General features: G+C 31.3%; 1 protein-coding gene across 6 annotated transcripts; it reads right to left on the reverse strand.

Annotated features, from left to right (window-relative positions):
- Nucleotides 1–1,898: 1,898 nt before the first annotated feature.
- Nucleotides 1,899–26,529, reverse strand: LOC139516817 (uncharacterized). 6 transcript variants are annotated; one of them, XM_071307142.1, is made up of 12 exons: nucleotides 26,351–26,529; nucleotides 14,189–14,513; nucleotides 13,626–13,719; nucleotides 12,998–13,093; nucleotides 11,681–11,916; nucleotides 10,823–11,009; nucleotides 10,264–10,343; nucleotides 9,373–9,829; nucleotides 8,471–8,575; nucleotides 6,998–7,218; nucleotides 6,105–6,294; nucleotides 1,899–2,924 (listed from the first exon to the last, which is right to left on the reverse strand). In XM_071307142.1, the coding sequence occupies exons 2-12, from the start codon at nucleotides 14,504–14,506 to the stop codon at nucleotides 2,878–2,880; spliced, it is 2,031 nt and encodes a 676-aa protein (XP_071163243.1). In that variant the 5' UTR covers nucleotides 14,507–14,513; nucleotides 26,351–26,529; the 3' UTR covers nucleotides 1,899–2,877. The 6 variants fall into 6 exon arrangements, with proteins under 6 accessions (XP_071163243.1, XP_071163244.1, XP_071163245.1 ...); XM_071307143.1 differs by lacking the exon at nucleotides 26,351–26,529 and adding an exon at nucleotides 26,065–26,341; XM_071307144.1 differs by lacking the exon at nucleotides 26,351–26,529 and adding an exon at nucleotides 22,797–22,889.
- Nucleotides 26,530–27,066: the final 537 nt, after the last annotated feature.

The following is a 27,066-nucleotide window of genomic DNA, read 5'->3' on the forward strand; positions in this document are numbered from 1 at the left end:
TTACGATAAAATGTTGATTTTATGAACAGATAATGACCACATGAATGATATTTTTGTCAGCACAGTAGTTTTGTTTAAAGGACTTGCAGGATGCATCCATCGTTTTGGAAATGGGGAATAAATTAATTTCATAAAATGGATCAAATTAAAAATTTTGGTCGATTTTAATCTACCTTTACCAAGGATTTGTATAGTAAGTCTTACTATACAAATCCTTGCCTTTACAAAAATGGTGTCAAGAATAATAATAACAAATGTTATCAAAACATTGACATATACATATATATCACATCAAATATCTTAACATAACAGAGCAACACAAATCTTTCATAATTTGACACTTGGGTGCCATGTGAAATTGACAATGCAGGTGTACATGTATAACCATAAGACTACATTTTGTGTAGAATCAGGACCTTCATGTTACCTTGGTCTTTGACCTGGATATTGAAATTAATTTTAACGACATTTTGTTGTCCAGAAGAGAGATTTTATACTCTGACATGCTTTTTAAATTGGGCACATTGTTGCACCTCAAGACAAAGTGTCATGTATTCTTGAAGATGGCATTTGACCTGCACATAAAGGTCAAATGAGTGATGTTTAAGAACAAGTTCTTGTACTTTTTAAACATATTACAATTCTTGTTTGCCTTAACATACCTGATTAGTGCACACACAAGTATTGAAATCATAGTGCACCAGAGTTTCATTAAATCATGGTCCTCTCCCTAAATCATATACCTTCATTGTAAGAGAGCCTTTTGGTGGTCTGTTGGACTGTTTTTTGCTTTTTGGTCAAGTTATTGTCTCTTTGACACATTACCCGCTCACTCCTCAATTTTATAGACCAGCTATCTCTATAATATGGTAATTTTGGCTTGTGATCCTAGACAAATCCTTTCTTTACATCCCTGGTGTAATGGGAAATAGAACTTTATCAATGTAAAGATTCAATGATTCCACAGACCACCTGAATTTGCAATACACAAGAATGTGTCCATAGTTCACAGATGCTATCATTTTCTATGTTCAGTGGACCCTGAAATTGGGGTCAAAACTCTAATTTGGCAATAAAATTAGAAAGATCATATCATAGGGAACATGTGAACTAAGTTTCAAGTTGATTGAACTTCAACTTCATCAACAACTACCTTGACCAATAACTTTAACCTGAAGTGGGACAGACGGAAGAAAGAACAATTAATAAAAGTAATAAAAGAACAGATGCACAGACTAGAAAACATAATGCCCATAAATGGGACGTTACTAATATAAACCCTGAAACCAAATTTCAGAAATCCTTGTTATGTAGCCACTGAGAAAAATGTGATGAACAATATTCATTGGAGCGATGGACAGACAGACAGACAGAGGTAAAAAAGTATACCCCCATTTTTTTTAAAGCTGGGAAGTTATAATAAACAATTCACCATTTTATTTATAAATTATAAATTATGGCATATAAACACTAAACATAGGCACCATTTTACGTATTTTAGATATTTTGCTAAATTTAAATCAGTAACATACAATAGAAGATACTTTTGCATTTTTTTTCATATTTTACCTTGTTCAATATAGTCTCACAGACAAATGTTACAAAAAAGATAATGATCAATAAAAATAGGTAAACTTCTTTTTATCAATTTAGATAATTAGAATAGATTTAAAGGTCCTAGTGAATAAACTATACAGAGAACAATACCTGTTGTATTTGTTCAATGGGACAAATGAACTGCCAAAAGTTTAAATGGACAGGTAACTATCAGGTGAATCTGTGGTAAGGTATAATTGGGTTAGCAATAATAGATTGTCGATAGGACATATTATATCCTCCTCATACACTATAGGAAATTTCCATGTAAAGTGAACTGTGAAATCTGGTGAAAAAAAGAATTTATTTGGCATATATTTTTATTTTATTATTAATTTGACATCATAACCAACATGTATATGTTTGATGTAGATGTGATCACATCTTCTTAGCAAACTAATTTTAACCAAAATGTTAAACTGGTATTGTATAAACAAATGGGCACACATATTGGAAAAAATAATTATATTATAAATAACATCAACAATAAATAAATATCTATAAAACAATATGCAAAAATATAAAACACTACTTTTTAATAACAGTGGTCCAAGTAATTGATATATGGTAACATAAAAAACATATGCAGGTCCTTTAATCAAGTATTTATAAAAAAATATATAAAAAGGGAGCCCAAAGTTTTTTTGAGGACTAGTAATTTTCATGAAACATAATTCTAGAGTCTAGAGGTAGATACAATGTATTGTACTCAACAAAATAACTACTTAGTAGCAAAATAGTGCTGTAGTCTGTGGTATAAACTTGTTCATTCAATGAAATAAATATTTTAGTTTCTTGTGTATAATTCGGAGTTTAGTATGACGTCCATTATCACTGTACTAGTATACATATTTTTAGGGGCCAGCTGAAGGACAACTTCGGTGTGGGAATTCTCGCTACATTGAAGACCCATTGGTGGCCTTCGGCTGTTGTCTGCTCTATGGTCGGGTTGTTGTCGCTTTGACACATTCTCCATTTCCTTTCTCAATTTTATGGTCTTTATAATAAAGCTTTTGTCAAGGTAAAGACATTATTATAAAAAATACTGCTAAAATTAGAAAAGTAGTAGTGCAATTCTGCTTTTATGAAATTGAATCAAAATTAAGGAGCAGTATGACAATACAAATATTAATAATATTAACATTGGTCCAAACTCGCTTCAAAGAAAATCTTCAAAATAAGCATGAGACAGATATATAGCACAGATAAGAAAGCAATGGTGTTTGATTGTCATGAATTTGTCTGCTCATCCATATCCTGCATGCTAAGTAAACATGTTGTCTAACCAATCCTTTTCTCTATTATATCAGCCAAAGAATCTTTCTCATCTAAAAAACATAAATTAATTTTAAATAATTTTTTATCATTGCAATTTGTGTGACTTTAATTTGATTGATTGATTGATGGTTGCTTAACAGGATTGATTACAAATACAGATGTTAATCTTGATCAATATAAACAATTTGTATGTTTCAAATACATTTAACCTAAAATCCACCATTCCAACTAAAAAACTGCTATAGCATCATGCATTACAAAAAAATAGTCACAACAAGAAAGATGTCCCCAACACAGAAGGATGAAATGATAAAAAACAAAAACAAATGATTGACATAAATTACACTGTATAGCCTTGTCAATTAGAAGTAGTTGGATATTAAAATGTTCAATATTTTCAAATCCTCAGTTTCAATAAAAGTAGTTTTAATGTACAATACTCTTAGTCCTAAGCTTAAGTTTCTAATTCAAAAATCAAGAAACCCCCATCAAGCCAGTGTTTGGATCAGTATATCTTTTGTATTGAATGTAAAAATAATTTCTTTTATTTCTTTTCTGAATATTAAAAAGATTTCTCCAGCAAAATTTTTAAGTTTGCCCCCTTAAAAATATATATTCTTTAACCTTTTAATTCAATGAATAAATGGTGTTTCAATTGATATTTTACAGTGACAAGGCAATCCCGGTGTTCATTTGAGCTGCTGATTAGTTTGGAGAAATCTCAGAGGACTAACAGACTTGCAGTTGTTTTGTTACTTCATAAAATAGAAGAGTCTCAGGTATATAATATGGTATTGATTTCTAGCTCTTTTTAGTTTTACCACAGTTGCTTTTGATAAAAACTCTAACAAAAAAAGCTCATGTTGGCTTTGTATATTCTATTGCGCAATAGCAAGAAATCTTCAATTGACAAGGCAATCCCGGGTTATAGACATGTGTCTTTCTATGTTGTGATGTTACACTATAGTTTCAGATAAAGGTGAAGGTTTGGTACCATTCAAACTTTTAAACCCGCTGAAATTGTTTGCGCCTGTCTTAAGTCAGGAATCTAATGTTCAGTAGTTGTCATTTGTTGATGTGGTTCATAAGTGTTTCTAATTTCTTGTATAGATTAGACCGTTGGTTTTCCTATTTGAATGGTTTTACACTAGTAATTTTTGGTGCCCTTTATAGCATGCTGCTCGGTGTCAGCAAAGGCTCCGTGTTGAAAACCATACTTTGACCTATAATGGTTTACTTTTATAAACTGTGACTTGGATAGAGAGTTGTCTCATTGGCACTCATAGGGCACATCCTCTTTAACTAATTAATAATAATTTGGGATGTTCTGATGATCAAGATGTCATTCATCATAAAGGATGATAAGACTGCACAATATATTGCAATTCCTAATCATACCTGTCAACCTGTGACGATGAAAATGCAGGTCATGACCTGCATTGAAGAATCAAATCTCAGGTCATAACGCGTACAAACTTTTTCGAGCTGAATTTCAGTATTTATGGTACATTTTCTTATAATGTATATCAAAGATACCAAAACATCATTGCATGTTCACTTTGTTAAGTCATTTTAAATCTTATTAAATATTATTTCATTCCACTTTTAAAGATTTTTATAAATTTGTGTAACTCAGTCTTATGTGCTTTACTTTTTGAGAAAAAATACTACAATCATCAAACACTGGAATTTAATGTACTTTTTATATATGTTTGAGTCTATTGACTATGTAGCCTTTAACCATAAAAATGAGAAAGGAAATGGTGAATATGTCAAAGCGACAACCACCCGACCATAGAGCAAACAACAGCCGAAGGCAACCAATGGGTCTTCAATGTAGCGAGAATTCCCGCACCCGTAGGTGTCCTTCAGCTGGCCCCTAAAATATGCATAATAGTACAGTGATAATGGACGTCATACTAAACTCCGAATTATATAGCCTTTAACCATAACTTTTTACATTTAACAAAGACATTAGACTATGATAAAATATAGTAATACAGTTATCAAAATGCGCATCTGGTGCAAGAAAATTGGTACCGTTAATTTTATTAAGGAAGTATAAATGTAAAAATAAAATTGAGAAAGGAAATGGTGAATATGTCAAAGCGACAACCACCCGACCATAGAGCAAACAACAGCCGAAGGCAACCAATGGGTCTTCAATGTAGCGAGAATTCCCGCACCCGTAGGTGTCCTTCAGCTGGCCCCTAAAATATGCATAATAGTACAGTGATAATGGACGTCATACTAAACTCCGAATTATACACAAGAAACTAAAAATTAAAATCATACAAGACTAACAAAGGCCAGAGGCTCCTGACTTGGGACAGGCGCAAAATTGCGGCGGGGTTAAACATGTTTATGAGATCTCAACCCTCCCCCTATACCTCTAGCCAATGTAGAAAAGTAAAAGAATAACAATACGCACATTAAAATTCAGTTCAAGAGAAGTCCGAGTCTAATGTCAAAAGATGTAACAAAAGAAAATAAATAAAATGACAATAATACATAAATAACAACAGACTACTAGCAGTTAACGGACATGCCAGCTCCAGACCTCAATTAAACTGATTGAAAGATTATGTCTTCATCATATGAATATCAGGTACAATCCCTCCCGTTAGGGGTTTAGTATCATACTATCAATATTTTTCAACTTTTTTTAAAAAATTGTATGAAGGTATAAAAATAATGAAAAGTTATTTTTCAATATGTATTTGAATTTTATATTTTTATGATTTAATCTTTGTCAACCATAAAACGTAAATATAAGGAATAATTTTGAATGGTGACAAATAAGGGGAAGTAACTCTAGTTCAGTTTGTAAACCATGGTGCAATTTATTTACGACCTGAAGCTAAGGTAATTGGTGTTAATTAACAGTGTGTTTGACACCAAAGCTGTCAAGTAAAGCCATGCACTTAATGGGTCACTTAATTTGACAGTTTACATAGCTAGATGAACTTCCTGTTCATGGAAGAATTACGAATTTGCCGGTATTTCAAAGAAATATTACTTATGAAATCAATCTCAAGGCTAAGAAATACGGGTGAAATCGGGTCATTTTCGGAATTCCCGGGTTATTTCAATGACCCAGCGGGTGTCCGGGTGATCCCTCAAAATTGAGAAAATCTAGGCACACACCCGCAGAATACAGGTCAGTTGACAGGTATGCCTAATTTGTCAATTGTCAATCTTACTGGTATCAAATGCTTGGGAAAACTCACCATCAAAATAAATAAATTCACAACATTTGGCTTTTTGAGGATCAGCTGACTCCATAAGATTCTTAACGATCTCATAAAAACTGTATGCTTCTGATAAAATTGTGTCTGCAGTAACACCAGCAATCCTCCATTCCTTCATCTCATGTAAACATGTAATAGGTGCAGCATATTGTCCAATAAAATATTTGTCCTATAAAATAGAAAGAAATTTTTGCATACCAGCACTATTAAAGAGAAAACAATGAAAGAATTTTTCTTTTTTTTAAATAATTTTTTTGTTTTCATTATAAATTATTTATTACACTCTTAATTGTAACTTTATGATATGGTACATAAAAAGTCAACCAAAAAAATCAATTCTTTTTGGTCTGAGATGCCTTTTAAAATGTTAATATCATTGAAAAACATCCAAATTATCTCCCTTTGGTGCAAATTTTTTTTTAACATTAAATGAATGGTGACCCCATCTTTTTATTTTATTTTTTTATTAAGAATATGATTAAGTTCATTTATAGAAAAAAAATAACAAAATCCTCTATTTAAAAAAAAATCGAGCTATACCCGCGAGCCCCATTAACATTCATCAAGAGTGATCCAAAGCAGAATATTTAAAAACCAAGGATGAATAAAGAACTGAATCAATTAAAGAGTTATATAACCAAAGAGTCTTCAACCTAAATAAATAGCCAAATCCATCGAATGTCAAGTTAGTCTAAGGAAGTTGAAACCTTAGTTTCTTAAAAATTAGAAAGTATAAAATGTAAGTAAGTGGTTTTAACTTTTAACACTGTATTTCTTTTGCTAATCAATCAGTTTATACCACTGGTCTCATTCTGTTTCTCATATCATCTTCCCGGTATTTAAAGTGTGAATTTGTATGAAAACAGACTTACTGGTTGATCAGTAATTTGATATATTTGACAAGAAAACGGTCTGCCTCCACCAAAAGGATGAATATCAGGAGTAGTTGTAAAGCTAGATATTCTGTCATTTTTATCTTTCATCACACCTTTAGCATCACAACTCTTTGGTATAATTATAAACAGAGTTTCAGGACATTTATAATCGCTGATATTCTTTTTCTTAAAAGACTGTTCAATGTTTTTTAAAGCATCTGAAAAAAAGAAAATACTGAAAATAGTGTGAATATATCTCTTTTCAGATGAGATTTTCTGATGAATTAAATTGAATTTGTATGTCAAATCACTTAAAAATATAATAGCTTGACAAATTCGAGGTTTATGTTTGGGGCCTGCATACAGGGACAGACTATGAGAAAGAGCTACCCAACAGAAAACTCAAAGTCTTCACAATGCTTGTCACCACAAAACACAGAACAAATTTAAATGTTGGTGGTGCACTTTAACTGTTCTAGAGTTGTACCCCTTTACAAATGGAAAAATTTCGTTTCCATTCTCTAACTGAAGATTGTCTCATCCAAATCTTATGAAATTTATACACAATACCTATTACCACTAAAGTCAGATCAAGTATAAATTCGGGTAGCACCACTTTTACTGTTCTACAGTTATATCCCTTTATAATTTTATATGATATGCAAAGGGGGGGGGGCATAATCTGTGATCTGTGTCACATATGGACACATTTTCCATTTATTTAACATAATATGTTGTCAAGGTCATGCCAACATTATGGAAACAGTGAGAGGCAGATCCTCAGCACCCCCTTTTTTGTTAATTATTCAATCAAAGAAGGATTTTCTTAGTACTATTACAACTTTAATGAAACAGAGACATGTATAAAAAATTGAAAGTTCAAATTACACAAAAACCTAAATATTTGAAACCAGAAATCTGTTTAATCTTCTAATTAAAAGCAAATTTCTACTCATTTAATAAATATGCAAACTAATAAATCAATGATTTTCTTCATCTAACGTTGAAGCAATAGGCAATCATTCATGTAGCAAATAATCTTTGTCATGAGATAAAAACAAAAATGTGTCCAAAGTACATGGATGCCCCACTCCCACTATCATTTTCTTTGTTCAGTGGACTGTGCAATTGGAGTATAAACTCTAATTTGCCATTACAATAAGAAAGATCATATCATAGGGAACATGTGTAATAAGTTTCAAGTTGGTTGGACTTCAACTTCATAAAAAAAACTACCTTGACCAAAAACTTTAACCTGAAAGCGGACGGACAGACAGACAGATGAACGGACGGAAAAAAAGAACAGACACACAGACCAGAAAACATTATGCCCCTCTTCTATCATAGGTGGGGCTTAAAAAATATATTTGGTCCATTAAAATAGCGTAAATATTGTTTTGTTATCATAACTGTCTCCCACACTGACAAACTAGTTATACCCTCCCTCTCTGAGCATACTAATTCACTTACCTGGTAAGATAACTCTTAGATAATTAACAACATATCCCCAGGCAAGACCATTGGCTACATCTCCAGCTGGAAGTAACATCTCTGTTTTCAACGGAAAGTCTTCTCCTAAAACAAAACAAATCATTAACAGATCCGTCAGTTTCTTTTCAAGCGTAATGTGTTAAAACTAAATTATCTTGCAAGACGTTAATTCTATTTTGATTTTACAGGTCAAATACAAAAAATATAGTGCAATTTGAACCAAATCAAACCAAAATTGTCCAAGTTGACTCCTGTAAATTGATAGTTAAAATCACCTGAATAATTTGTTTCACTACAGCAACATTAATATCTGTACTTAACAGCAGAAGTGATTTTCATATTCTTTTTCATTTAACTTATAAAAACAAAAATTGCAAGCATAAACACTGTGTTAAGTTTGGTAGTTTTTAAAGTTAAGTTTTTTCAGCAACTGAAACTTTGGTCATGATTTACACACTAAATATTGAAGTCCCAGTAAATTGTAAAAACTGTAGCAAAGGAAGCAGTGGCAGATCCAGGGGGAGGGTTTTGGGGGTTAGAACCCCCCCTTCTTTTTTTGATGATCAATGCATTTGAAAGGAGACATATAGCTGGACCCCTCTTTTATCCTGCATTGAGAACCCCTTTTTTGAAAATGGCTAAATCCACCCCTAGGAAGATAGAATTCCACTTTAAGAAAGTAAATGAAAAAAAAAAATATTTGAAAAACCCTTTTTTGGTTTACTGACCTTTTGATTTTGAGCAGACCTGATGAAATTTATTCAAGGAACATGTGTCCTGTGTGCAATGAAATTTGTATTATACATCCATAACAAAACAACTAAACCAAACAAAGAACTTCAAACAGTTTCATCTATCTTTGATAAATAACAGGCACTTACCACTAACGATATTGTGAAGACTTTCAAGATGAGATTTTGTTTGTCCATTATAAGGTACATAAGTAACCCACTGTAGAGCATCTGGTATGTAGATATCATTACGTCTATCTACCACAGGGATAACCCTTACTCTTCTTTTAAGGATACCATCATGGAGGGCAGCTAGTACCCTCAGCTGAAGCATCTTGTCCTTAACTGAATTTTTGGTCATCAGAAAAATAAACCATCTACAATTCTGCACAGCTTTTATCAGTGTATTAGACTTCACCTCTGGGTCATTTGGGCTGTCAGGATTTTTCAGGATACTGTGTATCCCCTTCTGTTCTAGGTATTCAATAATTTCTTTGGCACTCTGTTTGTCTTCACTGTTTTCAGAATGAGCTATATACACCTGATATTGGTATTCAAGTTCTGGTGTAGGTTCCAAGTCTTCCAGCTTAGGTCTGATTGGGCTCTCCTGAATTATTAAGTTATCCAAATTATTTAGATGCTATAGGTAAAAAAGTGTTTTTAAATTATAAAGACTAAATTATGAATAAAAACTTTTAGCAATAACTTCAAAGAAGAACATCAAAGACCAAGAAACAACAAAAAGCCATCAGCCATAAAACATTGGTTCTCATTGCCTTATTTGATTCCACTTTGTATGAGCTTTTAATGGCTATTGCATTTCTTTAACAATTCAATATCAGGGGTTAAAAGGGACAAAATCATATTTTCAATCTGTTTACTGTGTCCAACTCTTTTACTGTGCCTGTACATAACTGTGTCAAGCACAATGTTGTTTCTTTAGCCAAAATTCATATTATTAAATACCTAATCAATGTTTCAGTATGTTTGAGCAAGTGAACACTATTATGGAGGGAAAACAATTTAGACATTATTACAAACCTTTGGCATAACTTTTTCAGTTAGTTGTAAATCTTGTTTTATTGCTTTTACTAAAACTTCAGACACTTTCTCAGTTTCATCTGTAAAAATAAATAAGGTGATTTCATAATTATTTTTTTTTATGCTACATTAGAATTTAGAGTTTATAAAACAAAAAGTTGTCTGCATTTTGCAGAGTCTGTTTAGACTGGTAAATTTTAGACAGGAGGTGATTTATAATTGGCAGGAATGGCTTGTTTTTTATGCTGGTTTCAGTCCCCAAATATATTGTAAATAGACAACTTTATTGTTGAAGACAGTCTCTAGAAGTCTTTTGGTTATTTGTGTTACATGGGTTGCTGACTCATTTACAAAACTTTCCGTTTTGAATTTTCCTTCCTCGGAGTTCTGTATTTTTGTGATTTTACTTTTTACATATAACAAGTACCAGTACCACATACTATGCCAAGTTTCTTTTAATTTATATAATGTGCAATCATTTATTATCATCATTTATTATTACTATCATCAATATCAAAACTACATTTTGTATTATAATTTGATTTTTTTTGTATATTACCATTGAAAAGAACAACTCTTGCTTTATTTCTAGATATATCAAAGTGGTTTATCACAGAGTTCATGGTATAGTAAAACCTTGCTAACTGTAACTTCTTGTCATCTATACTAAACTTTGTTAAATGGTGATCTTCCATTGCCTTCATTGCTCCTATGGCACTTGGGTATTCACAAATGCAGAAATATGTCTGAAAAGGTATTTGAAAAGCATGAACAAACAAAATATATAATATGAGTGGTTCATTTCTTATGAAACAATTATTCCCAAGGTCTATAGAAAAAAAATGTAGATTCCTAAAGCCCTTTAGAAAACACTTAGACTACAATATTATATATAACCACAATTTGAGAAATCTGAAAATTTGTTAACATCCTCTGGTGGAGTGATGCTCCATTGAATTGGCAATCATATACTAATACCACATCTTTTTGTCTTTAAGGATGTCTGCTGCTCAAAATCAAAATAACAAGAATCATTCAAACTATGCATTAATTGATAGGGCTGATATGTTAGTTAAAAAAAAATAATATAAAAAAAAATTTTCGTGTCCAGTTTTTTTGCGGCCGTAACATCTTTACGTCCACAATAACATGCATTGGAAAAGTCATCTCTGCAATTATGCATTAATTTTTTCAAATGGGTTAATAAATGAAAACGAAAACATTGACATTCAACTACAATGTCTCATGCAAGCACAAAATGTAATGCCCTTGTGAAAACTATTTGGACAGGAGCTCAAGGTTACTGAACATAAACAATGAAATTATGACCAACACATGATTTTCCAAAACTGGTGATATAGAAGGAAAAAAAAATAATCAAGGCTCCTTGATAAAGACACCAAAAATAACTATTCACCTGATCACCATCAGTAATACTGTAAAGTTTGACTGCAAATTTTCTAATGTTTCCCCCTCTAATTGTATTGGAAAGTTCTAAAACTGTGACCAGTTTGATATTGTCGTCCACTTTTGACAGATCAAAATGGCAGGTACATGATGTTGGTACCATTTCATAAAACTTTGTTGACACATGGTTCTGAAGGGTGGATTGATTTTTATACCATTCAGATTCCTTCAAATTATTTTCTAAATCTGTAAAAAAAAAAATGAATAAAATGTCAAAGAAGGTAAAATTAAATTCTAAATAGATAACTAAAGAATTATTGAGAAGGCAGAAATTCAAACCAAACAGCAATAGGTTTTAAAGCTAAAACAATTTTTGTTCATATGCATCATGATGCATAGCAATGACTAAGTTGAACTACTGTGAAAGTACTTTTATTCATGGGGAACCAATTTTCGTGGTTTTCGTGGATGACTTTATCCACAAATTTAAGTGTCCAACGAAATAAAACAACCGTTGTCCAAATCAATACATGGAAAGATAACCATGTAGGTTTGACTACTGATATGGTCTAGAGAATATATTGAATATCTCCAAATCTGAGAATACTATAGTAGTAGTCATGCACAGGGCAAATGCACTATGAACTACAACTGCAGACAGGATTATACCCTTTCAAAAAATGTCCAACTAATAATCTTTTAATTTTCATAAAAAAATATTTTTGATCGATGCAAGTCAGATTTATGGTATTGATATGCTATGATAAAGTGTTCATTTTATATCCTCATAAATCTCGTACGTATTGGAAATATTAAAAATGCTGGGCTTGCTTTTAATAATAATTATTTTACAATTCAAGATACGTTTATAACATATGTTTATGTAACTGTTTTCTTTAGGTGACATGTTTATGGCCTAATAAACACCTTTGATGGTCTTTAATCTGTTGATCATATTATCTCGGGTTGATACATGTGATCACTACGGTTTACATGGGTCAATGTTTACTTTGCAATACAGACAATTAGTAACCTTCGTTTCTAATGGCTTCAATTTTTCATTATTTTTTTTTTTTTAAACTAAAATCCACGAATTTAAAAACCCACGATCATGTAAATGCTGCTCAAACCATGAAAATTGATAACCACCAATTAAAGTACTTTCACAGTAATTTTTTGTTCATGACTTTTTATGCTTGGTGTTATTCCTTTCACCTGACAGTCTAAGTAAGGAGTGGTGAATAATTAGGTACAGCTGTACACTTGTGGTCTCAAACATCTTCATTGAAAGCAGATAAAAAACATTCATTTAAAAATAAAAGTATACCTGGTAGGATGTATTGAAGTAACCCTGCATAATGTGACCATACCAGACCATGAGCTACATTTCCTGCTGGCATCAATTGTTTTATAGTCTCTTTTTCTGAAATAAAAAAATCAACATCTTTTTTATAATACACTTATTTTTTTTTTAATTGATGTCTGTGCAAAAAAAAGTTTACTGTATTAACAACACAATATTGTTCTATCAATATGTACTAGCTTAACATTTACTACTTATTAAAAAATAGTTTTGAAGCTGGTAAAAAAGACACAAAGTTCAAAACTGGTAAAAAAGACACAAAGTATTAGTACCCCTTTCTTTTTATGGTATGTCTTAGCTAAAAAGCTAAAGACACTTCTAGCATTCTAAGCAACAATTTTTTATTAGTGAAAGAGGTTGGAGTGCCATTGACCTTTTACAGGAAAACTAGCAATCTTAGATCAGACGAATACACCTTGTTGAGAGAACAGTATCAACTCAAAACCTCAGAGTTGACAGCCTTAGTGTTCACTGCAGATGAACTACTCTAACCACTCTGCTACCGTCTAAGCTAGTGGTACATCTGTTCATCATCATACTTTTTTAAGTTTAAATACATGTTTTCATACAACTAGTTTAATATTAAACATACCTCTTATCCTTTCAACTGTCTCAGTAACCCAGGAATCATTTTCTTTTGTAAAAATAATTTTTCTAGCTTCTTGTAAAACTGCAATTTGTGGAATCTATAAAGAAATAAAAAAAATTAGATATGAAAATTATATTATATCCTGTCACCAATATACGGAATAATTGTGTTTCATGGCAATGAGCTGTCCTCAAACATGTGCAGCTAAGGACTGGGCCTTATTATAATAACATTACAAAGAATATGGCTGTACCACACAATTATATAATATAATTTACAAGTGTTTTGATTCCTTCTGAATAAATGAAGGGTTGAACTACTGTGGATTCATTATTAATCGCGGGATAACAAGGATTTTGTGGGTACAGGTGAACTACATACATACATGTTCGACGAATTGAGCATATTCCATAGGCTTATGCAGAGATTGTCTAAACTACGAAATCAAATATCCACGAAATGGTGAGTTTTCCTCAATCCATGAAAATTGATACCAACGAAAATAAATGAATCTACCATTACTGTGTTTAAAAAAATAAAAAACAAATAAAAATGATTATACATACATCTTTCTCTTCAATACCATGTAGTAAAAGAACAACTGAAAGCTGCTGTTTCCTTTGGGATCTCTCTAGACCTATTAGTAATTCTAGACTGCACCAGCTACTTTGCATGGCATTCTTAGTGATGAATAGAAGTGTCTTATCAACTTTGTCAACCAATTCTGTTAAACTAGACAGAAAAATTTGTCCTGGTTGTAATTCATCTTGGGTAAGGATGCTTATGTCTTTAAACACTTCCAATTTTGGAAGGATTTCATCATAAACCAGTTGCTGATCATCAAGTTCATTACTGTGAGAAAGGAATACTTTTATGGCAGTCATTCTTTTCCTGAAACAAATTTGAAAAGTGCATTATCTATCTTTTGTGGTGTTGAGGACATTTCATCATACCTTCTTGGAACAGTCATATGACAAGATGCTGATCCTTGATTTTGAAAAAAATTGGGGGGCCCTAGTCCACCAAACTATATAAATTTTGAGTATTTAAAGTAAAACGGTAAAGAGTCTTGATAAACCATAAATGAAGCTCTATAAGGGGAGCACCCTGTCCCCCCTAAATCCACCTCAGAAAACTGTGTACCGGGTAGTATAAAAATTAGATTATATTTATATTCACTATAAATGTAATTATGACAGGGCAGCTTATTTGAAGGCTCCATAAACATTTGACGTATCAATTTTAAAAAGGATAAACTACATATTACAAATTTAATACATGTATATTAATATACACGTATCACTAAACATGTTTGTTACCCGCCCTATTTTTGCACCTGTCCTAAATTCGGAGTCTCTTGCCTTTGTTAGTCTTGTATTGTTTTTAATTTGAGTTCGTTTATATCTTTTTACATAATACTGCGAAAGGGCACTAGACAGTTGAAACTTAAATCTTGTATTCACTTACAAGCCGAGTAATCCCTTTAAAAAGATTTCTTTGTGTTGATCAATGTACATTTTCGTACTTGTCAAAAGCAAATATTAAAATAACCTCTTTACAAATGCACGATATTGCCAGCGCCGGCAAAAAAACCCGTATTTTATGAAGTATTTTCCGTCGCTGCAATTTGTTCTGCAGAAAATTATTAAAATTCCCTCTACAAATTAAAATAACAATTCCAGATTAAACTTGATATTTTAAGATTCAATACTTTCAATGATATATTACAAGGTTAAAATACCGTAGTACCATATATTCTATTCAGAATTATGAGAGAAAAATCAACGATAATGCCGGCACAAGCAATATGGCCATTGATATAAAAATCGATAAAATCGATAAAACATTTTCATTTTGTCTTGAAATTGTCCACGAGATAGGTAGTACTCGAGAATTGTCAAATTAAAGGTTTAATCAGTGGTGATGTTTTAGACCGTTCTACGAGCAACCCGAGTTAATCGAAAATCGAATTCGACCGAACGGGTCGATTTCCAAGTTTATGAACTTCGGTCCCTGCTTTGAAGTATTGATTGTTTTCTGTGGAACAGTGAGAGAGCTATTATTTCAACATATTTTTAGACTGGGTTTTAGTAGGGATTTGTGGTCATTTGTATATTTCTATACAAATCCTTGGTTCCAGTTATTCATAATCACCTTCTGATATTTGAACATTTATCTAGACAGGAGAAATAGTCTAGTTATGGATATCTGTTAAAATTAATTATATTATTATAGGTTGAGACGAACAATTTGGTATATTCATAATTGTTTTGGATTAATCAGTTATTTATGTTTTAAAACTCACCGATAATATAACCACACAATTATATTCCTTCAACGGTGGTTTACGTTTATTATAATGTTCAAATACTATGACCTATACTAGTATTTAACTCTCGAAATGATCCGGAAAACCAGGCTATCATGGATTTTCGATTTCCAAAAAATTGCACATGTATATATAGTTGCCAAAAACTTTAGACAAACAAAACAAAACTAAGCTAATCTGAAGTACTGTTTTATATTTTCGGTCAAAACTTAAACAACTTCGATAAAACTATACATCTGGAAGGTTTGTTTTCTTCTGCATGCTATGGAATAAAAAAAAGTTATTATTATGGATCTTTACATTCCAAAAAGCTAGTTCAATAGTTGTTTTACAAACTGTGAAAATTTATACATTTAAATGTTCATGTCTAAATATATCTGATAAGCATACTAGGTTAAGAAAAGTTCCAAAATGAATGAATAAGAAAATGTATGCTATATATATATAGTAGCTAGTATTAAAAAAAAAAGATATTGATTGATAAACTGTTTGTGTTTAAAGCCACTTTCTGCACTAAAAGCTATATATATCGTGGTTGTCAGTTTTTATTGGTATCGGTAGCCGGAGTGCCGGAGAGAAACGCATACCTTCGGGAGGAGAATAAACAATTCTAGTTAATTACTAACTTATTAATAAGATTGGAGTCGAATGAACATGACACGTGCGGGAATTAATTTTTGATGATTAACGTCCATTGGCGAGTATTTCATACATGTTCACACGAGAACAAATTAACAATATATATGAAGGTACGGTCCTGTAATAGAAACCGTCCGAGAGAAATTTAAGGTCGATGAAATATGGACTGCCATTGGAATGTGAGGGTATATTGGAAAGGGACAGAACGTTTGTCTTACAACAGGGCACTTACGGACACCTTAAATAGTGGTTATAAGGATTCTTGGCATACAAAGATCGACCACGTTCGGGGTTAGAACTCACAACCTTTCAAATAGAAAATACAAACGTAGTTATATAAATATTCATATATATATGTATCGTTTTGATCGTTTAATATAGAATTAAGAGATATATCAAGGAATTAATCAGTTATTAGAGTGGAACAAAATCTAAAGGGGTTAAAAGATCGGCGAATTATTGTTTTATATAAAAGATCATTATAATTCTGATAATGCCTTAGTAGTCGTTTTTTGTTTTATTCAATTCTGCTAAAAGCTTGCAAATATAACGGGGCTTTCTTGTACAAGATGAAAGATCATTAAACTGATTAAGAACTGACCATCAAATCTTAGATGGAATTGATTACACCACACAAAATCGAAAGAAACTTATCGGCATTGTATGATACATTTATAAAAACTTGTTTTGATATGAAAAAAGTAAATACGTCACTCAACCGAATTTTTATAGAAGCGAAATGACTCCTAAAGACTCCGATTTAACATCGCAAGAGATTTTTCAAAAGCCACAGTTATGATATTTATGATTAAAAAAAATATTTGGATAAGAAATGGTGTCAGTAAATAGACAAACCGTTTCTGCAATAGTCATACAAATCGCAAAAATAAGACATCATTTTGTTTTATTAGAAAGACTTCGTGTTTCTCATTAACGGACAGAAAAATTCCTGCAACAGCCGTGGCAGTGATATCTTAGTAATGATTGTTTCAATCATAATGTGGAAATGATGGAGAACAAGCTAAACGTTGTTCACGTTCAAAAACAACATTATTCAAATCTATTATATATTGTCTATATGTATTTGGTGATATCACGGCTCCGTGTTCAATCCTTACATCATACATATGGAACCGTTAGATATACCAGTGTTGAAGACCCTCCTTAAATCAGAAGGTTAAATTGATTATCATAACATATATATGTTATAGATAATGCATATTTTAAGGTTCTTTGAACAATCCTGACACCCTGAGGTGTGTTCTACGACAAGAAAAACCTTAAAATATGCATTATCTGACTTATATACCGTAAAAAAAATTAATTTTATAATGATTTGTAAAATTTAGTATCCTATTTTACTAACAACACTAAAGTGGGATATTCCTTTCTAATGCGTTCAGGTTTTAATACGCCCTGCGGCTCATTTAGAATGTGAAATTAAACTCTTCAAAATATTATCCATACACAATTAAAATATTACTTTAACTGCATGAAGTAAGACACAAATGTATTGTTACCATCCGTGTATATATGACAAATACTAGACACATTGTAAGTACTTTATTGTACCACTTAGCTTATGAAAAAGGGGGAGGGGTATGTTTTTTCTATTTTTTATGTTATTTCTCCTGATCGCGGAAAAGTTGTTATTTTTTTAACAATATTACTTGAATCGAATGAAAAATTCAGAAAGATTGTCTTTTGAATAGCAATACATTTTATTAAAAGATAATCAGGATATAATTATATACCCTCCGCACCCGACCCTTTCGTGAGTTACGTTAATGTTATTCAATAGAATATAAGATTATCTTATTAGTTGATCATTTGATAGAGTAAAAGGTATACATAAATTTTAAAAAGTTAAGAACTGACACGAAGACGAATTTAAATACATGTAGGTCACAGTATGATTTCCTATTCAGTGTGTATGACTATCGTTCTGAACATGCATGAAATATTTGCCACTGGACGTTAAGCAAACAACCAAAAATCAATGAACCTACTCAGTTTGACTCAATAAGATTTTCAAAATCTTACACACGAATATGTTAAATCTGGATTTATTTTATGAAAGTCTACATTAAAATTCATCTGACATATATGATAATGTTTCTTTATTGTAGCGATAAATTAACAAAACTTCACGTTATTTGTCTCTTTAATTAAAATGCGGGACTACAATGACGGTTTTTTTCCAAATAGGCAACAAAAAACTATTAGACGAATAAAGTTTTGAAGTAAATCATAGATTGCATGTTTATCAAAGAAAATAATGACCTCACACAGGTCATTATTTTACTGATGCCTTGGAGCATATATCATTGAAAGATGGTGTCGTCCGGGTTGATTCTGAAAAAGAATGACCTGTCGTTCTGAAAGAAAATTACTCCATATAGGTATATAAAACACCATTAACATTTTCATTACTATCAAGTGTGTCAATAGTGTGTTTTGAACAGTGGTCTGATTGATAATTTAGTCATGATTTATTTATCAGATGTTGTAGATTTTGTAATAACTTTCAATTAATGCTAACAATGGCCACCCTACAAATGTTCGTTATGCATTTTGTCTTTATGCAAATTGTTTTGCACATCATGCAAATCTGAAGAGTCAAGCTTTGTTGTGCGCCAAGCTTTGATGTGCGCTCACGAACATGTTAAACACCGACACATTCTTTATGTGCAGGTGGTTCAGTGGTTTTCGTTGGTTCTTGTTTGTCCTATTTGTGTTCCGTTAATTGTTTAATTATAAATCATGATCAGACATTTGGGTTTCTTGCGTTTAGAATCGTTTAACATGTTAATGTTAATAACATCCATATGACATCTGAACAATGGTAGATAGTTGTCTCATTTTGCAATGTCATGCCATATCTCCTTGGTTTATACTCATCCAAATATTCGCCGTTCACTAGTATTATATAATAGAATAGCCCACATAAATGTAACTTGAAGTACAAGTTCAAGTTGCACTTTAATGCGGAAAACGAAACGTCTAGAAATAAATATGATATAAGTTTGATTGTTTTATAATAGTATAAATCTATGTAGATATTATAGATAATACATATGAGGAAATGAAATGTTTTAACAGTTACTCGGAAGACATACATTTGATTTTCAAGGCAATTTTGACTTATTTACCTTCAAAATGAGGTTCTTGAATGTTTTAGAACACTGACTAGAAAAAAAAAATCTGTTTCATTTTTATTTCATTTTTAAACAAAAGTAAACTACTAGTTCGGCATCCTGTATTTTACCGAAAATTGAAAGAAATAAATATTCTGATATAAATATTATTATCTGTATATGAAGTTAATGTACTGTTATCCTATATGATAAACAAGTTTTAGCTTGAAGCCTGCATCTAACCCACGTGATCTAACTAATATGCAGATCACGTGCTTATCTACACGAGACTGATGGATATAATAACAGTATTATTACGTCATTTTCCCGCGGGGCATACACATATATAGATACAGAACTATGGAACGCCACATCTGTCTTATGTGTAATTCTGATATTACTTTATGTTGTTTTATTATTACTTAAGAATATTTTGTCTTTACTTAATATTGTTTTGACATTACGTAATGATGTTTTAATATAACTCAATATGGAATAGTCATTACTTTTAAAATGATATTTCGATATTACACGATATGGTTTCGTATTGACTTGATAAAGTTTTGTCATTACTCAATATGGTTTTGTCTTTACTCGATGTGGTTTCACCATTATTCAATATGGTTGTGTCATTAGTCAATGCGGTTTTAAAACATTTTTTGATGTGTATGTAGCTTAACGTAATGTAGTTGTTTCATTTCATGATGTGCCCCTTTTTTTGTTATTTCGTAATGATGATTTGTCTATTCTTTATAATTTCATCTATCTTCCCGTACCTTTTTTTTCGTACAATGTGAACAATTTAACGAGAAATTAAACAATTTCGAGGCAAGATTCAATCAATTCGTCATTTTGACATGCATTTTTACTTATTTCTCCGTTAATATAGAACAGTTGTAGAAAATATTGCATATCACAATAGAAAATAGTTGTATATGTATATATATTCTTTGATATCATGAAAAAAATAAGAAAATAAGGAGAAATCTATCTTTCTTTTGTCTATTGATGTTCCGTCATTGTGCCCGATGTTATAGATACCATCGAGTCCGAACAAATTTTGCCGGTGTGGTTCAGACACAGTGATTACGTAATGTTAAAACCATATAAAGAATAGACAAATCATCATTACGAAGTAACAAATCCACATCATGTATAAAACAACTACATTACGTTAAGTTACATACACATCATGTTAAAACCGCATTGACTAATGGCACAACCATATTGAATAATGGTGAAACCACATCGAGTAATGACAAAACCATATTGAGTAATGACAAAACTATATCAAGTCAATACGAAACCATATCGTGTAATATCGAAATATCATTAATAAAATTGAGAATGGAAATGGGGAATGTGTCAAAGAGACAACAACCCGACCAAATAGAAAACAACAGCAGAGGGTCACCAACAGGTCTTCAATGTAGCGAGAAATTCCCGCACCCGGAGGCGTCCTTCAGCTGGCCCCTAAACAAATATATACTAGTCCAGTGATAATGAACGCCATACTAATTTCCAAATTGTAGACAAGAAACTAAAATTAAAATAATACAAGACTAACAAAGGCCAGAGGCTCCTGACTTGGGACAGGCGCAAAAATGCGGCGGGGTTAAACATGTTTGTGAGATCTCAACCCTCCCCCTATACCTCTAACCAATGTAGAAAAGTAAACGCATAACAATACGCACATTAAAATTCAGTTCAAAAGAAGTCCGAGTCTGATGTCAGAAGATGTAACCAAAGAAAATAAACAAAATGACAATAATACATAAATAACAACAGACTACTAGCAGTTAACTGACATGCCAGCTCCAGACTTCAATTAAACTAACTGAAAGATTATGATTTCATCATATGAAATCAGGCACAATCCTTCCTGTTAGGGGTTTAGTATCATACCATCATAATATATATGGGAAGAACATAACCCGTGTCATGCCAACAACTGTTTTTAGAATAAATGTGTTTAGTTCCGATGCAAAGACCTTATCAGTGACTCAATATTAACGCCAAAATATGCAATCTTTAATGACTTGACAACAGTATCGTAATTATAATGACTATTCCATATTGCGTTATATTAAAACATCATTACATAACCATATTAAGTAAAGACAAAATATCATTAAGTTAAATTAAAACAACATAAAGTAATATCAGAATTCCACATAAGACAGCTGTGGCGTTCCATATAGAACCATGGCACTTTACATTTTCAAAGAAAAATATGGAGGGGGCGGAAGAATGCTAGTGTTTAATAATTGATGTTGACCAGTGCTGAACAATGGGTGATTAGGTAGACACAAAACAATTAAACATAGTACCTTAGTTTAAAGCTTGTTTAACATAATCTAACATGTTTAAACCACTATACCTTCAGTTTGGCTTTCATTCACCCTATGAATGCACGACAAAGTTCAGATATCTTTATTGGGAAGTTTCCGATACGTTACAAAATTCCTGAGCAAAATTCTTTCAGTCAATCAACAAAGATGTTATAAATCTTATAAATAAGAAGTTCATAAAACAGATGGATGCGAAGGAATAGGAAATTTTCTCTCAGATCTATCTATATATCAATTATAGGACGATCAATACACTATTTCTTGTATCCAGACGGTAAACCACCGTGTTTATATATACCGGGTTCATTTGTTATCTTGATAACCAGTATATACACTATATGTCCTCCTTCCGTTTTAAACATGTCAAATATAAAAAACAATCTTTTTTTATAATCAATATATTTGGGGTTATTATACTTTAATTTACCACAATAATGTGAGGTACCGTTGTAGAGCTCATCTTCCCTAGCTATTGATATAAGACACTATTTATAAATTCTGGTTTCAATTTGTCAATCTATTTTTAAAAGAAGTCAAAATAGTGATTCGTATGTCACTATAGTGTAATAATCAAACAACCTAGATCTACATATATTATTATTTTGAACTATTTGAAATATCACCTATTATCAAAACACGGAGATCTCAATTCATTTTAAACCCAGTAATTCCCAATTTCTTCAATGTGCCAAAACTTATATAAATGTATATATAATACCTTTAGTAGAAGGTCATATCGTATTCTACAACACGTCAATTTAATGTCGTACAGTAACCATGGTAACACACGACGAAAATTAATATCATTATCATTTTTTTTAACTATACACAGGCCTATATATATACATTAGTCTGTCAATTCACTGCGCATGGACATGAAAATTTCCACTGGATTACAGGGTTAAACAATCAAAAGTTATGTTAGAACTAACTTCAGAAACATGCAGAGATTTAAAATTATCCAGACATTCTTGAGAATTTTTAATAATCTACACATGTTTAATACCACTACGGAAGTGAAACAATTTTGTCGTTCAAAGTATTTTCAAATTTACAATAGAACAATAACATTGATTATGACATATAATAGAACAATAACATAATGGCGGGATCTTAAAAGTACAGTGTGACGTCATACGAACCAAAGAAACACAAAAAGTAGCACATACGAAACATACCAGCAAAAATAAAAGATAATACTCATTGACGGGATGTATAAGCACCGAGCCACGTCAAATGAAAATGATAGTATATTTAATTCAAAAGTTACAACTTTTAAAATTGCTTTTTTCTCTAAAAAAAAAAAGCCAATGCAGATTCATGATAAAACAATAAGAGTTTACGATAGTCTACCAACTTTTTTCATCGAACTCTTGTCTGTTTTTCCCTTTGGTTCAAATTGGAGAGAAATGTCAAAATCAGAAGAGATTTTCATTATTGTATTGTATATTGTATATAGTTTGTATAGCAATGTCAAAATGAAAGAAAAAACAATCGCATTTCTTGTTGCTGTTGTGAAACGTACGTTTCTCCATCTTTTTTTCAAATCAGAGAGAATCTGCACAAGAATGATAAACACATGATTTTTAGAAATTATAAGATACCTCGAAATTTTTGCAACCAGTTAAAAGCCTTTTATTTGAATATCAACTTTCTGTCTAGTGATAAGTATCTAAGAAGCTATATAGTTAACTCAAATGTGTTCTGTAGCTATGATAAACTACTAATGAAGAATATAGCCTTATTCCATTGCAAATAAGAAGTCGTTTGTAAGAGAATATGTTACCAAATAATGAACAGAATCCTAGATATCCCAATACCAGTTTGCGAAAAACGCACAGATTTACTGTGCGGAGAGTGTGAACCTGGAAATGGTGAATAAGTGTATGTTAACCGAAAATTGATCATTTGATGTCGTTAGATATATAAATTTATAAAACAATCAATTGGTGTCCGTTGAAGGATCACATAAAAAATTGTTTTACAGGTTCGGAAAGAACACCGACCAAATAATTATCGATTCCAAATATCAATCCACATCTATCAGTCAAGGATGTACACCTCTGAGGAGCCAAAAATTTCTAGAATTAAACTTATGTTCTTAACCTGATTTTTGGGTTTATATGACTGTAAAAAAATGATTGGTGAAGAAAAAATCATATGGTGGCCATGGTGCACTTCTGTTTTTGTTGCAGCCCTTTGAAAGTACCCAATTTGATGATTTCTCTTTTTTTTGCCCATTTTTGGGCTATTTTCGTCACAAAATCAAAGTTCCTCAATTTTATTTTCATAATTTCAATAAAGAGGAGTTGGATTTTAAATAGATATACGCAATATTTCGCTAAACAAATTAGCTTCATCAGGCGTGTGCATCTCTCAAGGTGAAATCGATGCATGAAAAAAAATAATTTTGTAGCTTAATCTATACAAGAGTTGAGAAATAGTGTAACATAAAATATGTTTGTAGCTACAACTACATGAAGTTGGAATAAAAGTTTAACACATTTATAGATGTTCGATTAATTGTATGAATTTCTATAAATTAATTTATATGATTTCAAGATAATTATGGTTTTGATTTGCTTTTAAATCTTTTTTCGTCTCTCTCATTGAGTCCATCAGTTTCAAGAGTTCGTAACTGGTGCATCCAAAATCTCTCTCTTTTTTGTCTTCCTTGTGTATCCAATTTTGATTTTTCTCAAGGATTTGAAATATCATGTCGTTTTCAAAACATATTTGAATAAATGTGTATTGTTTATCAAGGACATGCTGCCAAAAACGTCACGTTCATGGCGGCTATTCCTGATTATTTTTGTATTATAAAACTCATGGAGCGCATCGGAAAATATGAATAGTATATACTAGTATACTAGTATACATTGCAGTAAATATACCTATGCGGAAAACGAAACGGTGCAGGAAAATATTATACATTAAAAAAAAAAAAAACCACCACACATTACCTAACGGAAAACGAAATAATTTGGATGCATGATGAAATAGCTAAATTAAACTGAGCGATCAGTAATTTTCGACTGCATTAGGGGGCCTATGGAATGCCACAGACATTTCAAAACAGTTAGATTGCAATACAATAGAAGTAATTCATATGAAAAAAAATATATAAAAAAAATATACTCATACAAAAACACCACAATAACAACAAAACAACAACACAGAAGACTAAGCAGGATTACTTTGACCTCATGATTATTTCGATATTAAGAAATACAACAGTTGACTATAGATGAAAATGACATAACCATTAAACTTCTACCAATGAAGGCATACAAATGGAATTAGAGTAATAAGAGAAATACAAGCTTAATACGCAATTTAAAATTAACATCCATATCAGAAGCGTACGAAAGGTCCATGTTATGCATATCAAGATTATTAAAGAATGAGATGGAATAATGAAGTATAAAATGAAAATCCATAAAATTGCCCTAAAAAAACTTGCATTTTTTAAAAGAATATCATTTGGCGTTTTAAAGAAAACGATGTGAAAAAAACTGCCTCGAATGTGACTACAAAACACCAATGTAACTCTGGTATGACATACTTGTATCAGACAGATTTAACATAGAAAGGGAGCTTACATTCACCAATTCAACGAAAAACAAATTCTTGAAGTTAATGATCCAAGATCACTGCCTCGAAACTAATGGTTATCGTTCAATAACTGAGAGACAAAAAGGGTTTGTTTTTTGAAAATAACAAATTCAGGTTACCTTTTACCATATACAGGATTAATTAAGTTTCAATTCAATCTGACTGCATGTTTAAGTCCCGTAGCTTTGAATTACAAACCGAAAAACGTGATATGTTCATGAGGAAATTTAAAAACCATAAAAGAACTTTATATTTGTTTAATCAAGTGGTGTAACAGAAACTAGTACTCAGAGAGCTAGTATCTGTGTAAAAATACTTTTTAAGGATAATTTGTTCGCGAGACGCGCTTTTCGTTTAATGCAAAGACTCACCGGTCATCATGGCAATCTATTCCTTGGGGTAGAAATTCCTTAAGTGTTTCGAATACTTCCAAGTATTATGGGAGATTTTCATATGACCTAATAAAAAAAATTGTAACTTCCAAATGTCACAAAATATTTTGATCATTAATTCTTGTAGAGTGACATTAAACTGTGTTAAAATATCCTTTAATAAGTTAATGTACACAATATATAGTTTTTTTTATGTCTATGAGTGTGACCTAAATTAAACCGCTGACTTAAAATTCAGTAGCATAAATAAAATATAGTTACTTACCTTTAATCTTTGTATATTTCTATACTATATATAATGACCTGAAGATATTGAAAGAATAAAAATGATTTACAGAAATCTTAATGAATAGAATAAGACTGGGAATTTCCTATTCATATGTAGGTTATATCTCAGGGTTATATAAATACGACTGTACTAGCATATAAAATATATGTAGGAGTGAGCACACGGAAACATAACATAATGTGAGAGTTGCTATACCACTCAGATCTTTAAGTTATTATGATTATCTTTTTCTTTTTTCTTAAATGAAGAATAAACAAACTTTTTAATTTTCTTCTTTTTATTTATTCATCCAAATCTTAAGATTTACATATTTTGTTCAATGTGTACTCACCTATCTTAATGATTATACATGAACAATCTTTTTTTTCATCAATTAAAAAAAAAAAAATTAAAAGAAAGTGTCAAAGTTCAAAATATACGCTTTTCAGAGTGAAAATATTTTAATCTTGCGTTCTTTTAGTTTTGTAAGTGCGAATGTATATATATATATTTAACCAAGGAAATAGAAACAAGAAGTTGTAAACAATATGTTAAAATAAATACTTCGATTTAAAAGGACAGTCTAGTTGTACCAATCCAGGATGATTATATGGATTTGGGTATTTTCTGGTTTTGTTTGATTGAGGACTTTTTATTATTAAGTTGGAAAATAGGATGTAAATATGGGATTGATAATCCACCCATTTCAAATG

The sequence above is a fragment of the Mytilus edulis genome, chromosome 3, assembly GCF_963676685.1.
Source record: "Mytilus edulis chromosome 3, xbMytEdul2.2, whole genome shotgun sequence".
NCBI lineage: Eukaryota > Metazoa > Mollusca > Bivalvia > Mytilida > Mytilidae > Mytilus > Mytilus edulis.